Genomic DNA, 17,964 nt, shown 5'->3' on the forward strand with positions numbered 1-17,964 from the left:
CGAACTGCCAAGCCATGTCTTCCCTGGACCGGAATCAAGCATCCTAGGACCGGTTTCTGGCTATCAGCCGTCATCAGCCAGGATAGCTTGACTCCAGTGGCGTAGTGAGCACGGGTCCCACGTCTGGGAATACCCATCCCACTTAGGGCGAAAAGCGTTACAACAAACAAATGATGGACGGAATGCTGACAATGCATACATTCTCCCCCAGTCAAGAGATCTGGGATAAATCCATCGTTCTTTTGCCCACTACACCACCCCAGTTTAGACATGGCCATATGCAAATCAGTCTTGACCCTGTGCCTCATGGGAACAGTCCAGCCCGAACTGCCAAGCCATGTCTTCCCTGGACCGGAATCAAGCATCCTAGGACCGGTTTCTGGCTATCAGCCGTCATCAGCCAGGATAGCTTGACTCCAGTGGCGTAGTGAGCACGGGTCCCACGTCTGGGAATACCCATCCCACTTAGGGCGAAAAGCGTTACAACAAACAAATGATGGACGGAATGCTGACAATGCATACATTCTCCCCCAGTCAAGAGATCTGGGATAAATCCATCGTTCTTTTGCCCACTACACCACCCCAGTTTAGACATGGCCATATGCAAATCAGTCTTGACCCTGTGCCTCATGGGAACAGTCCAGCCCGAACTGCCAAGCCATGTCTTCCCTGGACCGGAATCAAGCATCCTAGGACCGGTTTCTGGCTATCAGCCGTCATCAGCCAGGATAGCTTGACTCCAGTGGCGTAGTGAGCACGGGTCCCACGTCTGGGAATACCCATCCCACTTAGGGCGAAAAGCGTTACAACAAACAAATGATGGACGGAATGCTGACAATGCATACATTCTCCCCCAGTCAAGAGATCTGGGATAAATCCATCGTTCTTTTGCCCACTACACCACCCCAGTTTAGACATGGCCATATGCAAATCAGTCTTGACCCTGTGCCTCATGGGAACAGTCCAGCCCGAACTGCCAAGCCATGTCTTCCCTGGACCGGAATCAAGCATCCTAGGACCGGTTTCTGGCTATCAGCCGTCATCAGCCAGGATAGCTTGACTCCAGTGGCGTAGTGAGCACGGGTCCCACGTCTGGGAATACCCATCCCACTTAGGGCGAAAAGCGTTACAACAAACAAATGATGGACGGAATGCTGACAATGCATACATTCTCCCCCAGTCAAGAGATCTGGGATAAATCCACTGGAATCAAGCTATCCTGGCTGAAGAGGGGTGAAACCCCGAAACCGGTCCTAGGATGCTTGTTTCCTGTCCAGGGAGGACCTGGCTTGGCAGTTCGGGCTGGACTGTTCCCATGAGGCACAGGGTCAAGACTGATTTGCATATGGCTGGGTTCAAACTGGAACGGCATGGTGAGCAAAAAAACGATGGATTTAGGCCCAGATCTCTGTACTGGGGTGAATGTATGACATTGTTCTGCATTCTGTCCATCAGCTGTTTTTTTGCATTTGTCACCCCGAGTGGGAAGGGTATGCCCAGACGTGGGTCCCTTGCTCTCCATGCCACTGGAATCAAGCTATCCTGGCTGAAGAGGGGTGAAACCCCGAAACCGGTCCTAGGATGCTTGTTTCCTGTCCAGGGAGGACCTGGCTTGGCAGTTCGGGCTGGACTGTTCCCATGAGGCACAGGGTCAAGACTGATTTGCATATGGCTGGGTTCAAACTGGAACGGCATGGTGAGCAAAAAAACGATGGATTTAGGCCCAGATCTCTGTACTGGGGTGAATGTATGACATTGTTCTGCATTCTGTCCATCAGCTGTTTTTTTGCATTTGTCACCCCGAGTGGGAAGGGTATGCCCAGACGTGGGTCCCTTGCTCTCCATGCCACTGGAATCAAGCTATCCTGGCTGAAGAGGGGTGAAACCCCGAAACCGGTCCTAGGATGCTTGTTTCCTGTCCAGGGAGGACCTGGCTTGGCAGTTCGGGCTGGACTGTTCCCATGAGGCACAGGGTCAAGACTGATTTGCATATGGCTGGGTTCAAACTGGAACGGCATGGTGAGCAAAAAAACGATGGATTTAGGCCCAGATCTCTGTACTGGGGTGAATGTATGACATTGTTCTGCATTCTGTCCATCAGCTGTTTTTTTGCATTTGTCACCCCGAGTGGGAAGGGTATGCCCAGACGTGGGTCCCTTGCTCTCCATGCCACTGGAATCAAGCTATCCTGGCTGAAGAGGGGTGAAACCCCGAAACCGGTCCTAGGATGCTTGTTTCCTGTCCAGGGAGGACCTGGCTTGGCAGTTCGGGCTGGACTGTTCCCATGAGGCACAGGGTCAAGACTGATTTGCATATGGCTGGGTTCAAACTGGAACGGCATGGTGAGCAAAAAAACGATGGATTTAGGCCCAGATCTCTGTACTGGGGTGAATGTATGACATTGTTCTGCATTCTGTCCATCAGCTGTTTTTTTGCATTTGTCACCCCGAGTGGGAAGGGTATGCCCAGACGTGGGTCCCTTGCTCTCCATGCCACTGGAATCAAGCTATCCTGGCTGAAGAGGGGTGAAACCCCGAAACCGGTCCTAGGATGCTTGTTTCCTGTCCAGGGAGGACCTGGCTTGGCAGTTCGGGCTGGACTGTTCCCATGAGGCACAGGGTCAAGACTGATTTGCATATGGCTGGGTTCAAACTGGAACGGCATGGTGAGCAAAAAAACGATGGATTTAGGCCCAGATCTCTGTACTGGGGTGAATGTATGACATTGTTCTGCATTCTGTCCATCAGCTGTATTTTTGCATTTGTCACCCCGAGTGGGAAGGGTATGCCCAGACGTGGGTCCCTTGCTCTCCATGCCACTGGAATCAAGCTATCCTGGCTGAAGAGGGGTGAAACCCCGAAACCGGTCCTAGGATGCTTGTTTCCTGTCCAGGGAGGACCTGGCTTGGCAGTTCGGGCTGGACTGTTCCCATGAGGCACAGGGTCAAGACTGATTTGCATATGGCTGGGTTCAAACTGGAACGGCATGGTGAGCAAAAAAACGATGGATTTAGGCCCAGATCTCTGTACTGGGGTGAATGTATGACATTGTTCTGCATTCTGTCCATCAGCTGTTTTTTTGCATTTGTCACCCCGAGTGGGAAGGGTATGCCCAGACGTGGGTCCCTTGCTCTCCATGCCACTGGAATCAAGCTATCCTGGCTGAAGAGGGGTGAAACCCCGAAACCGGTCCTAGGATGCTTGTTTCCTGTCCAGGGAGGACCTGGCTTGGCAGTTCGGGCTGGACTGTTCCCATGAGGCACAGGGTCAAGACTGATTTGCATATGGCTGGGTTCAAACTGGAACGGCATGGTGAGCAAAAAAACGATGGATTTAGGCCCAGATCTCTGTACTGGGGTGAATGTATGACATTGTTCTGCATTCTGTCCATCAGCTGTTTTTTTGCATTTGTCACCCCGAGTGGGAAGGGTATGCCCAGACGTGGGTCCCTTGCTCTCCATGCCACTGGAATCAAGCTATCCTGGCTGAAGAGGGGTGAAACCCCGAAACCGGTCCTAGGATGCTTGTTTCCTGTCCAGGGAGGACCTGGCTTGGCAGTTCGGGCTGGACTGTTCCCATGAGGCACAGGGTCAAGACTGATTTGCATATGGCTGGGTTCAAACTGGAACGGCATGGTGAGCAAAAAAACGATGGATTTAGGCCCAGATCTCTGTACTGGGGTGAATGTATGACATTGTTCTGCATTCTGTCCATCAGCTGTTTTTTTGCATTTGTCACCCCGAGTGGGAAGGGTATGCCCAGACGTGGGTCCCTTGCTCTCCATGCCACTGGAATCAAGCTATCCTGGCTGAAGAGGGGTGAAACCCCGAAACCGGTCCTAGGATGCTTGTTTCCTGTCCAGGGAGGACCTGGCTTGGCAGTTCGGGCTGGACTGTTCCCATGAGGCACAGGGTCAAGACTGATTTGCATATGGCTGGGTTCAAACTGGAACGGCATGGTGAGCAAAAAAACGATGGATTTAGGCCCAGATCTCTGTACTGGGGTGAATGTATGACATTGTTCTGCATTCTGTCCATCAGCTGTTTTCTTGCATTTGTCACCCCGAGTGGGAAGGGTATGCCCAGACGTGGGTCCCTTGCTCTCCATGCCACTGGAATCAAGCTATCCTGGCTGAAGAGGGGTGAAACCCCGAAACCGGTCCTAGGATGCTTGTTTCCTGTCCAGGGAGGACCTGGCTTGGCAGTTCGGGCTGGACTGTTCCCATGAGGCACAGGGTCAAGACTGATTTGCATATGGCTGGGTTCAAACTGGAACGGCATGGTGAGCAAAAAAACGATGGATTTAGGCCCAGATCTCTGTACTGGGGTGAATGTATGACATTGTTCTGCATTCTGTCCATCAGCTGTTTTTTTGCATTTGTCACCCCGAGTGGGAAGGGTATGCCCAGACGTGGGTCCCTTGCTCTCCATGCCACTGGAATCAAGCTATCCTGGCTGAAGAGGGGTGAAACCCCGAAACCGGTCCTAGGATGCTTGTTTCCTGTCCAGGGAGGACCTGGCTTGGCAGTTCGGGCTGGACTGTTCCCATGAGGCACAGGGTCAAGACTGATTTGCATATGGCTGGGTTCAAACTGGAACGGCATGGTGAGCAAAAAAACGATGGATTTAGGCCCAGATCTCTGTACTGGGGTGAATGTATGACATTGTTCTGCATTCTGTCCATCAGCTGTTTTTTTGCATTTGTCACCCCGAGTGGGAAGGGTATGCCCAGACGTGGGTCCCTTGCTCTCCATGCCACTGGAATCAAGCTATCCTGGCTGAAGAGGGGTGAAACCCCGAAACCGGTCCTAGGATGCTTGTTTCCTGTCCAGGGAGGACCTGGCTTGGCAGTTCGGGCTGGACTGTTCCCATGAGGCACAGGGTCAAGACTGATTTGCATATGGCTGGGTTCAAACTGGAACGGCATGGTGAGCAAAAAAACGATGGATTTAGGCCCAGATCTCTGTACTGGGGTGAATGTATGACATTGTTCTGCATTCTGTCCATCAGCTGTTTTTTTGCATTTGTCACCCCGAGTGGGAAGGGTATGCCCAGACGTGGGTCCCTTGCTCTCCATGCCACTGGAATCAAGCTATCCTGGCTGAAGAGGGGTGAAACCCCGAAACCGGTCCTAGGATGCTTGTTTCCTGTCCAGGGAGGACCTGGCTTGGCAGTTCGGGCTGGACTGTTCCCATGAGGCACAGGGTCAAGACTGATTTGCATATGGCTGGGTTCAAACTGGAACGGCATGGTGAGCAAAAAAACGATGGATTTAGGCCCAGATCTCTGTACTGGGGTGAATGTATGACATTGTTCTGCATTCTGTCCATCAGCTGTTTTTTTGCATTTGTCACCCCGAGTGGGAAGGGTATGCCCAGACGTGGGTCCCTTGCTCTCCATGCCACTGGAATCAAGCTATCCTGGCTGAAGAGGGGTGAAACCCCGAAACCGGTCCTAGGATGCTTGTTTCCTGTCCAGGGAGGACCTGGCTTGGCAGTTCGGGCTGGACTGTTCCCATGAGGCACAGGGTCAAGACTGATTTGCATATGGCTGGGTTCAAACTGGAACGGCATGGTGAGCAAAAAAACGATGGATTTAGGCCCAGATCTCTGTACTGGGGTGAATGTATGACATTGTTCTGCATTCTGTCCATCAGCTGTTTTTTTGCATTTGTCACCCCGAGTGGGAAGGGTATGCCCAGACGTGGGTCCCTTGCTCTCCATGCCACTGGAATCAAGCTATCCTGGCTGAAGAGGGGTGAAACCCCGAAACCGGTCCTAGGATGCTTGTTTCCTGTCCAGGGAGGACCTGGCTTGGCAGTTCGGGCTGGACTGTTCCCATGAGGCACAGGGTCAAGACTGATTTGCATATGGCTGGGTTCAAACTGGAACGGCATGGTGAGCAAAAAAACGATGGATTTAGGCCCAGATCTCTGTACTGGGGTGAATGTATGACATTGTTCTGCATTCTGTCCATCAGCTGTTTTTTTGCATTTGTCACCCCGAGTGGGAAGGGTATGCCCAGACGTGGGTCCCTTGCTCTCCATGCCACTGGAATCAAGCTATCCTGGCTGAAGAGGGGTGAAACCCCGAAACCGGTCCTAGGATGCTTGTTTCCTGTCCAGGGAGGACCTGGCTTGGCAGTTCGGGCTGGACTGTTCCCATGAGGCACAGGGTCAAGACTGATTTGCATATGGCTGGGTTCAAACTGGAACGGCATGGTGAGCAAAAAAACGATGGATTTAGGCCCAGATCTCTGTACTGGGGTGAATGTATGACATTGTTCTGCATTCTGTCCATCAGCTGTTTTTTTGCATTTGTCACCCCGAGTGGGAAGGGTATGCCCAGACGTGGGTCCCTTGCTCTCCATGCCACTGGAATCAAGCTATCCTGGCTGAAGAGGGGTGAAACCCCGAAACCGGTCCTAGGATGCTTGTTTCCTGTCCAGGGAGGACCTGGCTTGGCAGTTCGGGCTGGACTGTTCCCATGAGGCACAGGGTCAAGACTGATTTGCATATGGCTGGGTTCAAACTGGAACGGCATGGTGAGCAAAAAAACGATGGATTTAGGCCCAGATCTCTGTACTGGGGTGAATGTATGACATTGTTCTGCATTCTGTCCATCAGCTGTTTTTTTGCATTTGTCACCCCGAGTGGGAAGGGTATGCCCAGACGTGGGTCCCTTGCTCTCCATGCCACTGGAATCAAGCTATCCTGGCTGAAGAGGGGTGAAACCCCGAAACCGGTCCTAGGATGCTTGTTTCCTGTCCAGGGAGGACCTGGCTTGGCAGTTCGGGCTGGACTGTTCCCATGAGGCACAGGGTCAAGACTGATTTGCATATGGCTGGGTTCAAACTGGAACGACATGGTGAGCAAAAAAACGATGGATTTAGGCCCAGATCTCTGTACTGGGGTGAATGTATGACATTGTTCTGCATTCTGTCCATCAGCTGTTTTTTTGCATTTGTCACCCCGAGTGGGAAGGGTATGCCCAGACGTGGGTCCCTTGCTCTCCATGCCACTGGAATCAAGCTATCCTGGCTGAAGAGGGGTGAAACCCCGAAACCGGTCCTAGGATGCTTGTTTCCTGTCCAGGGAGGACCTGGCTTGGCAGTTCGGGCTGGACTGTTCCCATGAGGCACAGGGTCAAGACTGATTTGCATATGGCTGGGTTCAAACTGGAACGGCATGGTGAGCAAAAAAACGATGGATTTAGGCCCAGATCTCTGTACTGGGGTGAATGTATGACATTGTTCTGCATTCTGTCCATCAGCTGTTTTTTTGCATTTGTCACCCCGAGTGGGAAGGGTATGCCCAGACGTGGGTCCCTTGCTCTCCATGCCACTGGAATCAAGCTATCCTGGCTGAAGAGGGGTGAAACCCCGAAACCGGTCCTAGGATGCTTGTTTCCTGTCCAGGGAGGACCTGGCTTGGCAGTTCGGGCTGGACTGTTCCCATGAGGCACAGGGTCAAGACTGATTTGCATATGGCTGGGTTCAAACTGGAACGACATGGTGAGCAAAAAAACGATGGATTTAGGCCCAGATCTCTGTACTGGGGTGAATGTATGACATTGTTCTGCATTCTGTCCATCAGCTGTTTTTTTGCATTTGTCACCCCGAGTGGGAAGGGTATGCCCAGACGTGGGTCCCTTGCTCTCCATGCCACTGGAATCAAGCTATCCTGGCTGAAGAGGGGTGAAACCCCGAAACCGGTCCTAGGATGCTTGTTTCCTGTCCAGGGAGGACCTGGCTTGGCAGTTCGGGCTGGACTGTTCCCATGAGGCACAGGGTCAAGACTGATTTGCATATGGCTGGGTTCAAACTGGAACGGCATGGTGAGCAAAAAAACGATGGATTTAGGCCCAGATCTCTGTACTGGGGTGAATGTATGACATTGTTCTGCATTCTGTCCATCAGCTGTTTTTTTGCGTTAATGCATCTCAACACACATCGTTTGGGACGGTCATCAAATGCTGGGTAAAAACTCAACCAGGAATTACACTTTGTATGTCTAGACAGACGGAAAGTTAACCCCTTCTGGGGAAAGTACCATACCTGTAATAGCCACAGCCTGGGCATCATATACCATTCTACGTGAGGTGAGGGATTTCAAAATGGCCAACTTACCAGAAAGTTCTTTCAGAGAATTGCTTTTCCATGACAGGAAAAGGTTAAGAATGTCGTTCACATCCCAGAGCACTGAATTCCATGGTCCTAGGTGAAGGGAAAAGCAGATACCTCTCATCAATTTCTGTAATAATGGATGCTCACCAACCGGATAACCTTAAATCGGGGGGTTGCCTGCCAAATTAGCCTAGTGAGAAGTGTTCACCGATCTGTAAGCCAAGTGCTTTGACGCCAAAGCCAATAAGAAATTCAAGATTGGAACAACATTTGACCCCACGGGATCCAGGTCCCACTGGAGGCACCAACCCAGCCACTTCGACGAGGTAGACCAATAGCTCTTCATTGTGCTTTCTGACCTTGCCTTTGATAAGAGGCATTGAGCTTCTTGAAAAATCCTGTGGACCTTCCATGATTCCCTGTATTCCTCCATGCCATAAAAGACAGTTGTCCTCCTTAGGTAATATGGATTCCTCTGGGGTTCCAGGAAGGTATAGAACTAGGGGAAGAAGGATTTGAGGATCCCAAGAAAGTTCTATCAGAACTGGATACCAGACTTGTGACCTCAAATTTAATGTTATCACCACTAAGTCCGCGACCTGTTTCTATACCTGGTCTGATAGCCTTGTGATAATTGGGAATGGGGGAAATGTGTAACCATTCTCCAGACTCGAATCGTCGAGAAGAGCGTTCATCACCACCAATAGCAGGTCCGGTCTCTAGGTGAAGAACTGCTCCAGTTCATGATCCACTCATGACACACACAGGACTACTGAGAAGGGGCTCCATCATCCTTCTATGGCTTTGAAGTCTGACAGATGCAGTTTCCACAGGCTCAAATACTAGAGATGACTGGAGCTCCAGTCTGCCCCTCATTGGCCCTGCCAGGGAGATGCCTTGCAGTCACAGAGAGGTTGTTGTCCAGACAAAAGTGACAGAATTTTTTCACCAACTCGGCTACTGCTTTTGACTATGTCCCGCCGAGATGATTGATACACTTTGGTCCAGCAACATACAGCAAATGAACCTGCTAGAAGTTCGAGACAGTTCATGTGTAATTGTCATTCTCGAGCGGACCATTTCCCTCCTGTGTAGAACTCTTTGCAACGAGCTCCCCAAAGTTCTCTGCTGCCGTCCGATTCCATAACCATGTCTGGATTGGAACCAAACATTGCTCTCCCATTCCACGCCTTCATATCTGTGAGACACCATCTAATTTTTTCCTTTACCTCTTCTGTCAGGGAACCTTTTCTGAATATGCCATACCTCTGTGAAGGTGATGGACCTTCATGTATTGAAGGGCTTGGTAATGGAGTTGGCCTGGAAAGTTGCCTGAATAGGCAAGGAAAGGAGTCTAATCAGGCGAGCTATTTGTTTCAGTTGCCTGATCTTCACCATGTTCTTCCTCGGAAGACTCAGGGTGGCCTCACAGGAGACTATAGCAAATCCCAGAAATATTGTTCTTTGAGCTTGTTTTGACAACGACTTTATAGCGTTGATGGTGAACCCCAAGCTTTCCAATGGGTGCACAGTTGTCTGAAGGAGCTCTCGGAGTCTCTTTGGCCATTGGTCCAGAAGGAAGATGTTGTCCAGACTATCAAACGGATCCGTTAAGCCTGCAGATGTTCCATAACTGGCCTCAGCACCTTGGTGAAGCACCACTGAATGGAGAAGAGACCGAACTGCGGGAGGCAGATCTGCCAACATGAATTGTAGGAATCTTCGATGTAGTGGGAAAATAGGGATTGTGAGATACACATGCTTTAGGTCCAAGTCTGGTCTGAAGGATGAAGGATATCTCGCAGGAGATGGATTACTTTCATTTTGAAGTGGTGGCAGACCAGCCACTCATTGAATTCTTGCAGCTTGATAACAAGCCGTTGACCTCCATTCCTTTTCTTAACCAGGAAAAGGTTGCTTATGAAACTCTTTGGGTGTAGGGTAGTAAGGGATTTAGCCCTTTTGTTCAGAACTTCCTAGGTTCCTGAGATATCAGAAGAAAATCTGATTCTGAAAATGCAAGTGGTCAAGAAGGGTTGCTCTTGCATCGGAGTCTCATATAAATTCTATCTGGAAACCCTTTACTGTCTGGAGGACCCAGGCCTCTGATGTGAGCCGTTCGTAACAGTATGCAAACTGAGCCGAACGCCCTCCCACTTTTGGTCCTGAAGAATGTGAACAATTACAAGAGCCATTTCTGTGTGAATGTCCTTGTGGTCCCCATCTGCCTCCTCTGGATCAGGTCTCCTTGAAGGATCAAACCTCCGAACCTGGAGTGGTCTTGCCACTAACTGCTTCGAGAGCCTTGGCTGCTGGTGGGGGCTGTCATTAGTGTGTGGCTGGCTGACCGCCCTCTATCACTAAAGGCTCCTGTGAAAATCTTTGGAGTAAAGATGTGTTTCATTGATGCCTGTGCTTTTTCCAATGAAGCAAAAGTGGAGACAAAGGTGCCCAATTCATTCACGAAAGGGTCACCGAACAAACTCCATTGGGCAATGGGACCTGCTTCTTAAGTCGCAAGGTCTACCAACTTGGGATCCACTTTGATTAGAAAAGATCTCCTGCGCTCAGTAGACAGGCCACAGTAGGTGTTCGTGGAAGGGGATCGTGCGTTGTGCCCATCCAGATAAAAATGATTGGGAAGATGAGGGAACCAGATTGCTTGACTTCTTCAGCCATATCAAGGATTTTTGTGAGAGGCCCTGTAATGCCTAACAGCTTATCCTGGCAGGAGCGCCATCAGCAGTCAATGCCTTTTTTGAGATCACATATGTATTTCCCTAAGAAAGTAACCATCCTGGCATCTATTTTTGGGTTCAGGGCCACCTTGCCTTTGAGCGAAGAGTGGGTCATTCTGCCCTAAGGCGAGCCTGGGTTTACTTTTTAAGGTGTTTCCTCAGCCTTCCTGCAAAGTACATTGTTACTTTGTCTGACAAAGACCATTCCAAAGAGCGGGCATGTATTAGGTTATCCAGATCCAGCTTATTGAAGGTATAGGAGGGTTGAGACTTATGTAGGGGATTAGCCCCTGTGCACGGAGATGAACACCACGGCTCGAAGGGGCTGGGTCTCTGTCCAAATCCTAGTGAGAATCGTCCACATGGGAATCATCTGCCTTCAGGGGGTAAGTATGCATTGTGGTGGACTGGGGTGCAGTTTGTCCCAGTGTACTACCCAATGGGGAAAGGGATTGGGACTCTGGGTTATTGGAAGTCAGAGATTGAGACAAAAACACCCTCTTGAGGCAATCAAAGGCATCCATATCCATGCCTTGAATGTGTTTATGTGGGGCCCCTACCTTTGAGGGGGTCTTGTCAGGGAACGTTGTCTGTTTTGAGGGGTTATGAAGAGTTGATGGAGTTTCCATCAAGATAAGGGGTTCAGGATAACAACAGGCTAGCTGAAGGAATTTAAGCTCTAGAGATATGATGGTCGAAGCGACCGCTTGATTATTGAAGCATCCACAGTGTTGTTAAACTCATCATCAAAGGGAAAGTAAGGAGGGTTCCCTTCTTCTTCCATATAGACTACCTCTGCCTGTAGCTTTGTTTTGGCCTTCGAAGGTTCAGGCTTAATTATATTGGCAGCCGGAGACTGCTATGTGGTGCTGGGATGAACAAGTTACTTACCTTCGGTAACACTTTTTCTGGTGGATACAGGATCTGCCTGTGGATTCCTCACCTTGTGAATATCCCCTACGCCAGCATTCCACGGAATTTTTTCCCCAGCTCTCCTCGCCGACGTGGACGTCATAATACCATGGCTTCGCTCGCGACTCCGTATGACGTCACCGGAGCCATAAGACAGCCACGTCGGCGTGATGACGTCAGTTCCACCCATTTTTTCTGGGCCTCCGAGGCGAACAGATGGACCGACAACAGATTCAAAGTATACATAGTATACAACATTCGAACAAATATACATAGTACATATACAAAAAGGAAAGCTAAAGAACATAAGCATTTCCTATAAGTGTTCCAGATAGAAAGATACAATGTAAAACAACATGTCAAACAAAGCATCCTTTAAGGTTTACAAAGGTGGACAACGGGGAGGCGGGTGGGCCAGTGAGGAATCCACAGGCAGATACTGTATCCACCAGAAAAAGCGATACCGAAGGTAAGTAACTTGTTCTTCTGATGGATACATCTGCCAGTGGATTCCTCACCTTGTGAATAGATTCCCACAGCAGTCCCACTCCCGGAGGAGGGTGTCCACCTTCCTATACCAAAAAGTCATGCAAGACAGAGCGCGCAAAATGTCCCTCCCTCCTCATCTCAGAGTCTAAGCAATAATGCTTTGCGAAAGTATGGAGGGAGGCCCAAGTCGCTGCCTTACAAATGTCTGCAACTGGAACACCCCTGGCCAAAGCAGAGGTAGAAGACTTAGCTCTAGTTGAATGAGCTCTAATACCCTCAGGAGGAACCTTACCAGCAAGGGCGTAGCAGATCTTGATGGTTAGGATGATCCACCTGGACAGAGTGCACTTGTGCACAGCTTTGCCTTTAGAGTGTCCAATATAGCCCACGAAGAGCTGATCATTCAAACGAAAATCCTTTATTTTGTCCAAATAAAAGCTCACTGCTCTTTTAGGGTCCAATCAGTGAAGTTTCTCCTCCTCCTTGGAAGGGTGAGGGGGAGGATAAAACACAGGGAGATTAATGGACTGCCCCAGATGAAAGGGAGTAACTACCTTAGGTAGGAAAGCAGCCCTGGTCCTGAGGACCATCCTTTCAGCATGTAAGGATAACAACGGGGGTTTCGAACTGAGAGCTTGAAGCTCACTCACCCTCCTTGCCGAGGTTATAGCTACAAGAAAGACCGTTTTAAAGGACAACAGCCTCAAAGGACAGCTATGAAGGGGCTCAAAAGGGGACCCCATCAAAAAAGTTAAAACAAGATTAAGGTCCCACTGTGGCATTACAAAGGGAGTAGGTGGAAACCTGTTAGTAAGACCTTTGATAAATCTTAATACAATAGGACATTTAAATAACGATGGCTGATCCGGAAGACACAGAAAAGCCGATAAGGCTGATAAATAACCCTTAACCGTGGCCACAGCACAACCCTGCTGAGCCAAGGAAAGAGCAAACTGAAGCACATCAGAAAGGTGAGCTTTTAAAGGGTCAATGGATCTCTCTCCACACCATTTTACAAACTTAGACCATCTATAGGAGTAAATGGACTTGGTGGAGTGTCGCCTGGCCGATAAAATAACATCCACCACATCAGGCGGGAGAGAGAAGGAACTCAGGTTGCCCCATTCAATCTCCAGGCATGAAGGTGCAGGCTCTGGAGGTGGGGGTGTAGAACCTGTCCCTCCGACTGCGAGAGGAGGTCTGCCCTGAGAGGGAGACGGAGTGGAGGGTGCGTCGAAAGGTGAAGTAGATCTGTGTACCACACCCTTCTTGGCCAATCCGGGGCGATCAATATAACTAGGGTCCGGTCTTGGCGAATCTTCCTCAGAACCCGAGGAATCATGGGTATGGGAGGAAACGCGTAAAGGAGTTGTGAACACCAACTCAACTGAAACGCATCCCCAAACGCCCCCTGCATCGTAAACTGGAGACTGCAGAATGACGGGCAATGCGCGTTCTCGTGAGTGGCAAACAGGTCCATCCAAAGAGTCCCCCACGTCCGGAAGATGTGCTGAACTACCTCTGGATGAAGCCTCCACTCGTGGTCAGCGGAAAACTGTTGACTGAGACTGTCCACACGTACATTCAGCACCCTTGCCAGATGATTCACCATCAAGCAAATCCGATGGTCCCGAGCCGAGGACCAGAGTCGCAAAGCCTCTCTGCAGAGACGGTACGACCCTACTCCTCTCTGCTTGTTGACATACCACATCGCGGTAGTGTTGTCCGTCAGGACTTGCACTGACTGACCGCGAAGGGAAGGGAGGAAGGCCTTGAGCACCAAACGTATCGCTCGCAATTCTAGAAGATTGATATGAGACAATCTTTCCTCTGGAGACCAAAGACCCTTGATCTCCAGATCCCCCAGATGAACACCCCACCCCAGGGTGGAGGCATCCATTATCACTGTGGCCACCATTGGAGGAAGATGAAAGGGCTTTCCTTGAGACAGGTTGCCCTCCACGCTCCAGCAAGACAGATCCGCTGCAGCTTCCCTGGAGATCCTGACTGACTCCCTGAGATCCCCGTTGTGCTGATACCACTGCCTGCGGCGACACCACTGGAGCGCCCTCATGTGCCAGCGTGCATTGTTGACCAACAGAATGCAGGAGGCTAACAGACCGAGCAGGCGAAGGACCTTCAGAACTGGAACAAACGCTCCATTGTGGAATAAAGGGATCATCTCCTGAATGTCGAGAATTCTTTGAGGAGGAGGAAATGCTCAACACACAGTAGTGTCCAGTACCCCCCCTATGAACAGGTTGCGCTGAGAGGGCACCAGGTGAGATTTGGGCAAATTGATTGAAAAAGCCAAGTTGAATAACAGCTGAGATGTTACCTGCAGATGATGTTGCACCATCCCTGGCAACTCTGCTTTCAGAAGCCAGTCGTCCAAGTAGGGGAAAACCAGAATCCCCGACCTCCTGAGATGGGCAGCCACCACCGCAATCACCTTGGTGAAGACTCGAGGTGCAGTAGTAAGACCAAACGGGAGAACCGCAAACTGGTAGTGTTGCGACCCAACCGTAAAACGGAGATACTTCCTGTGCGACTTCAGGATTGGGATGTGGATATACGCATCCTGCAAGTTGATCGACACCATCCAGTCTTCTTGCTGCAATGCCTGAAGAACCTGTGCAAGGGTTAGCATCTTGAATTTCTCCTGCTTCAGGTAAAAATTCAAGACTCTGAGGTCCAGGATCGGACGCAATCTGCCGTCCGTTTTGGGAATCAGGAAATACCGGGAGTTGCATCCCTGACCCCTTTCCTGCTCTGGAACCACCTCTATCGCACCTTTTTGTAGCAATGCAAGAACCTCCTTCTGCAGAAGAAGCAGATGGTCCTCTGAGCAAAAACCTTGGCAAGGAGGGTAAGGGGGAGGAAATTCCCGAAAGGGAAGGGCATACCCATTCTCCACAAGGTTTAATACCCAAGGGTCCATCGTGACCGATTTCCAACCTCGCAGAAAGTGGGACACCCGACCCCCAACAGGCCTCACATGATCCAGGATGGGGGATCTAGGGCTGCTTCCCTGTAGCCTCATTGGGAGCAGAGGAGGCTGAGGAGGAGGATGGATTGCGGCCAGAACCACGCCGACCACTTTGTCTTCCTCTATAGGATCTGTAGAGAGGATTTTGTTGCTGCTGCTGAGGTTGACGGAACGAACGAAAGGATGACCTTCCAAATCCCCTATACTTCCTGAAGCCAAACCCTTTTGACTGCGTCTGCAAGCCTAAAGATTTCGCAGTAGCTCTGCTATCCTTGAGTCTTTGCAGGGCGGAATCCGCCTTTTCCCCATCAAATGGTAAGTCGACCAGAGTGGCCTGAACAGAGAAACCGGAAGAGGAAAGCCAAGCCTGCCTTCTAGCGGCTATAGAAGATCCCATAATTCTGGCCATGGAATCAGCCGTATCTAGACCCGATTGAATAACTTGCCTAGCAGCAGCTTGAGTGTCTGCAACAACCTCCATAAAAGAGCCGTAGCTAACTGCTTCACAGAGTCCATCAAAGCATGAACGTAGCGGCCCAATAAGCAAGTGGCATTTGTTGATTTAAGCACCATACTTCCAGAAGAGAAGACCTTTTTAGCTGACTGCTCAATCTTCTTTGAGTCCCTGTCAGCTGGAGCCTGTGCAAAAGCACCTGAAGATTGTTTTGAACAGGATGCCTGCACAACAAGACTCTCTGGAGAAGGGTGCGAGGAAAGGAAGCGCGGATCCCCTGGAGCCACTCTATATCTTCTCGCCACAGTTCTGGAAACCGCAGGTGAAGAAAGTGGCTTGCGCCAAACATCCATAACAGGCTCTAAGATAGCCTCATTAAAAGGCAACAGAGGCTCGACAATGGAAGAAGGAGAATGAAGGACTTCAGTCAAAAGGTTTGGCTTATATTCCACAGAAGGCAACTGTAAGTCTAACAGGGCATCCCTTCCTAATAGCAAGTCGCAGGGAGCGGTACAATTGTTTTGTGACCGCGAATGCAGTCCCAAAACAATCACAGTTGCCACCAGTTTCAAATGGTTGGTAAGCCAGTCGCAAACGGGAAGGGGTCCCTGTATTTGTGGCCCATTCCAAATTGCCTCATGAATATTGATGAGGCAAATCATTTGCTAACCCATTGGGAATCTCTAAATATTTCTGAGACACATTAGTACATTCCATTTTGCAAGTAGCATATTGAGAGTCAGAAAAAAAACGCAATTTGCGACCTGCAAAATGGAATGGTCGTACATGTTGCCCTAAGAGCTCAGAAACGCCAACTCACTAACTTACCTTTACCTTTGAGCCTGTACAGTGCTCCGCCGCATTTTGGCCAGGCTTGTGCTAAACAAATTGTGCATGCATACACACATACATTTAAGAATAGATTACAAACCACACAAGACACACATATAATTAACAATAACTGGAAAACACATTTGATCCAGAAGCATCTCTACTGAGAAGAGGGGAGATGGAGAAAAGGGAAATATAAACGCTGAAGTTTAAAACACATCTTATTTGCATATCATTTGTGTCAAACCGAATGCCTATTGATAGAAAGATGCACAGCAGGCTCTGCAGACTCTATTATTTTCCATGAATCATGTTTTATTTTGGCCAAGAGACTTTTAACATAACCGGGTGTTCACTTTTCATTATTATCTTTTTTTCTTCACAATTGATAGCTCCACTGAAATTTGACATTTACTGAGCTAGAAACAAAGCCACTTCCTTTTGTTTGGAAAAATGCATCTATTAACATCTTGAAACAAAATGATTATGCTGCTCTTTCTAAATACAATTCAAGTTACCATGTCATAACTTACCCTTTTCTCCAATTTGGTCCATGGAAACTGGAAAAAAGAGAACAAGGACATAATGACTGATTACGTAAGGAGACAGTGTAATATCTCTTGTGTTAACTTTTCATAAATACTTTTCTGGGCGCATAAAACATTTTTTATATTTATATTTTGGGATCCAAGTGGCTCTGGCACCTGAATATAGTAGTGTCATCAGTGTATCTACGAAGAACCAACAACCCTCAGTGATACACTAGGTTTGTTCCTTTCAACTAAATGTACCTTAAGTGTTTACTGGCAAGCCAAATTCTTTGAAAGATGCCTTTTTCCCAATATGAATTTACCACTCCTCATTCACTTCTCAAATTGACACGTTTTCTATACTCAATAAAATAATCTCCAGCATTCTGAAATATTTTGTAGTTCTTATCTATGCTGATCTCCAGCCATAGAATATTAGATGAGAAACAAGGTAGTGCTCCAAATGGGAGAACGTTTTGGTGAAACCTCCCTTGGCCTGGAGCCCTACCTGGAACTGGTGACTAATACGTGGGACAGGATACTCTTGAAAAGATTTAGACTGAGGTCCGTTAGGCGCCTCCTTTGCTTAGTCTTATTCCAATCAGACACAATGTCCATTGTTGACTACCCATGTGATAACATTTCCCCCCAGAGTGTTATCCTTTTTGTATTTTGTTTTACATTTTGCTGACCATTTGCAAGGAGATTTTTATTTCCCATCTTTAAATGCTCAGGTTGCACGAGATGTAAACCCACCCTGATCTACCTTCAGATACATTATTCACCTCAGGTGTGCTATAGTGTTTGCATCTTTCTTAAAAATGCATTGCAACACATTTGTTTTAGCTCTATATGTTTCATGGATAAGTTGTGCTTTTTATGATTATTTTTCTAATGAT

At 49.0% G+C, this 17,964-nt stretch overlaps 1 protein-coding gene across 8 annotated transcripts in view; it reads right to left on the minus strand.

Moving 5' to 3' along the window:
- The window catches only part of ZDHHC2 (zDHHC palmitoyltransferase 2), a 555,886-nt gene that overhangs the window by 464,371 nt on the left and 73,551 nt on the right, over positions 1–17,964 (minus strand). For all 8 annotated transcript variants that reach the window (XR_014978173.1, XM_085642023.1, XM_085642022.1 and 5 more), the window contains exon 2: positions 17,069–17,095. Coding sequence is in view for 7 of the 8 variants with exons in the window: in XM_085642023.1 (XP_085498149.1) it covers positions 17,069–17,095 (27 nt within the window). In the remaining variant the exon portion in view is untranslated. The remainder of the gene's footprint in view (positions 1–17,068; positions 17,096–17,964) is intronic.

This window comes from Triturus cristatus, chromosome 2_2, assembly GCF_964204655.1.
Source record: "Triturus cristatus chromosome 2_2, aTriCri1.1, whole genome shotgun sequence".
Taxonomy (NCBI): domain Eukaryota; kingdom Metazoa; phylum Chordata; class Amphibia; order Caudata; family Salamandridae; genus Triturus; species Triturus cristatus.